This window comes from Tupaia chinensis, unplaced genomic scaffold (assembly GCF_000334495.1).
Source record: "Tupaia chinensis unplaced genomic scaffold, TupChi_1.0 Scaffold000216_1, whole genome shotgun sequence".
NCBI classification, from domain to species: Eukaryota; Metazoa; Chordata; class Mammalia; order Scandentia; family Tupaiidae; genus Tupaia; species Tupaia belangeri.
In genome coordinates, this window is record NW_006159691.1 from 1,429,291 (window position 1) to 1,432,555 (window position 3,265).

Below are 3,265 nucleotides of genomic sequence, written 5' to 3' on the forward strand. Positions count from 1 at the left end.
TTCATGTTTCACGTTGAGCTGCTCGTGAGCCCTGTGTCGACAATAATCCAGAGAAACAGGGACCAAGTGAGACTCCCTGGCAGAGTGCATCTCACTGACTATGCTGTGTTGCTCTCCTTCAAATATGGTGGTTCGGCACTACTTTAGGAAAATACTCAGAATGTGTTGTCGCATCTAATGGAATGATCTTTTCAGGAATCTTCTCTACTGTACCATACAGTATTATTCATTGGGAACTGAAAGGAAAAAAATTTTTCAAGTTTCATATCAGGGGCTGGCCCAGTAGTCTAATAATTAAGGGAGCTGGACCCCACCTGGCTGGCCATATGGTTCAAGTTCCAGTCACTGGCTTGAAACATGACAGGCATTTGTGCACATATGCCCAAAATCCTGAAAGGAGAATGAAGGAGAGGGAATTGTTGCCTGGCCACCTCCCCTGGGGGGTGCTTTCTCACTTTCCCTCTCTCTCTCCAGCAAATGCATACACACTGCAGCAAATTCAAAACAAAACAAAAGAAACCTTACCATGCTACTTGCTACACGAGAGATTCTAATAATAATGTGTTACTATCATTGTAGGAAGGGGAGAATCCAGTCAGAATTGAATCCCTCTGTTCATCATACCCAGGCCTCTCGTTCCAACTTCCAAGTTGAGAATCAAGGTGATAAGCTATGTCACAGAGTTTTGGTCCTTCCTCATCATAAAGCCCTAAACTTCAGGCCCAGTGCCTTGCACTGTGTGTGTGTGTGTGTGTGTGTGTGTTGGGGGGGAGCGGGGTATTTGTTGAATTTGAACCTAAGGACAGGGTAGGAAGACAACTTATGTGGAGTTACAACTTCAGACTCTGGTTTATCCAGGTAGAAACCCTAAGCCAGGCTATAAATGCTCAAAAATGTTACTGCTTATCCCTGTCTTAAAAAAAAAAAAAATGAAGAAGGCAAAGAAATCAGAAAAAAACCACTGGTTTAAACACTCAGGCTTGGCTTTGAGTCCATAGTCCCACCTTGAGAAAATGCCTTTTTGTCTTTTAAATTGTTTTTATTTGCCAGAGAAAGAGCATGAAAGAGAACACCCCCGTGGGGATAGTCGCACTGCAACCCCATCTTCTCCATCTCTCCCTCCTTTCAGGATCCTGGGCACACACACACATGTACCTGGGCCCCCCCCAAATCCTTGGCACAGAGCCTGGAACACCCAATGCCATCTCAGTTTCTCTGTTGACATCATCACAGATCTTAGAATACATTTTGCATGCCACATTTGCTATGACCGTAACTCCCATGCCCAGGCTCATGTTCAAAGGCAACACTCAGAATGGAGGGCGAGGCGGCCTAGAGAGCCACAGGTACTGACTTGATGACCTTGGGGAGGGATGTGGTATCCAGCTGGGAAATGGACAGGTCGAAGAGGGTAGTAAAGTCCCGTGGGTTCTCATCACCCTCCTGGAGACACACTCGAAGCCGCTCAGACAGGGTGGTGGTATCAGGCAGCATCATATAGTCGGAAATCTGAAAGCCACAAGAGGGTTCCTTTCAGCAGAGGAGGTGCAACAGTTTCTTCTGTCAACTCTTCACTGTCTCAGCAGAAACCTTCAATGATTATGCTCTCTTGCTAAGAGGGCTCACTGCTCCCGATCACTGATAACTAAACCTTACATATGCTACTTTGTGTGGAAAGAGGAAGCAAACACTCGGCTAAACCCCACGACTGGCTGAATCTAACTCTCCAGTGACTCACGTAGTACCCACACAGCTGAACGCAGCTTGAGAAACACTATGACTGTGCTGCTGGTCTCCATTCAGTTTCCGGACCTCTGATGGGAAGTACCTGGCAATCAACTCTGTCTTCCTGGTCCTCTCACTTTCCCACCCTCCCAGGGGATACTTCCCTTTTGTCACTTCAACTGTCCAAAATGATTGTCTCTTTTGCATTTTAGCAGATGACTTTATTTTTTATTTTTGTTTGTTTGCCATAGGCTGCATGAGTTCACTGGAGAAAGACAGAGACATAGAGAGGGAAAGTGAGAAATCACCCCTGGGGAGTGATGACCATGCCCCAATCCCCTCTCCTCTAGTCTTCTCTCAGGACTTTGGGCATGCACGCACACGTGCCCAGCATGATACTCGAGTCACTGGTCTGGGACTCCAACAGCAGTTGGCCATGTGGGAGTCCTGTACCATGCCACCTCCTGGCCCTTTATCTTCTATTTTAGTGAGAAAGCAGAGGCAATCATAAAGTCCGCAAGCTCCTACCCCCACATGTGTCCACCCACCAATACCTGGGCCACACCCTCTGCTTCCTCCCCAGTTTGTTAGTTGTCAATATCCACTGACTCTGCTGCACAAAGGGATAAAAACAGAACAGCCAAGAGATTCCAGATCACCTCCTTCTGCACGCTCCTGAATGCTCAGACTGAACTTCAAGAATTAGGAAGAAACGCACCATCCGTCAGATGATGAGAATCACTGCGGGGCCACAAGAAATATAGGAAAGCAAGAAAATATCTCTCCTCCAAGGGAAAAGAATAACTCCTCCTCATCCACAGACAGTTCAATAGAAATCATGTAAATGGGGACCAGCAGATGGCACGGTGGTTAACGTGCTGGACTCTCACATAGCAGACTGAGGTTCAAGTCCTGGACCTGGTGGCTTGCTTTCTCATTCTCCCTCTTTCCTTCTCTCTCTGCCTCTATTTGGTCAAATTAAAATAAATGAATAAATTTAAAAAAAAAAGAAATCATGTAAATGCCTGATAAAGAATGTAGAATATTCATAATGATGAAGCTAACAGGGATGGAAGAGAAGAGAGACCATAAATTGCAAAAGAAGCAAGAGAAAGGAGCTGATGAGTTCTAGATGGTGAGGAAATTCTTGCAATATCTGAAAGAGGAAATATACACTTTTAAAAAGCATCAAATGAACCTGTTAGAGATGAAGGCTATAATATTCAAATGGATCTGTTAGAGATGAAGGCTATAATATAGGAAGTAAAAATCTCCCTTGAAAGTATTAAAAGCAGACTAAATCATATAGAAGATAGGATGTCAGACATAGAAGTGAAAATTGCTGGCCTAGAAAAATCCACCACAAATACTGAGAAAATTGCCCCCAAAAATGAGAATAATATACAAGAAATACTAGATACCGGGGCCAGCAGGCAGTGAGGTGGATAAGGGCGCTGGACCATGATTCAAGTCCTGGGCCTGGTGGCTTGCTTTCTTACTTTCCCTTTCTCTCTCTCTCTCTCTCTTTGGTGGTCAAAAA

The 3,265-nt window shown here is 45.0% G+C and overlaps 1 protein-coding gene across 4 annotated transcripts in view; it reads right to left on the reverse strand.

Moving 5' to 3' along the window:
• Positions 1-3,265, reverse strand: part of IFT52 (intraflagellar transport 52) — a gene marked incomplete at its 3' end in the record, with an annotated part of 31,817 nt that continues 28,552 nt past the window's right edge. For all 4 annotated transcript variants that reach the window (XM_014587504.2, XM_014587505.2, XM_014587502.2 and 1 more), the window contains 2 exon segments: positions 1-31; positions 1,355-1,509. In XM_014587504.2, coding sequence (XP_014442990.1) covers positions 1-31; positions 1,355-1,509 — 186 coding nt within the window.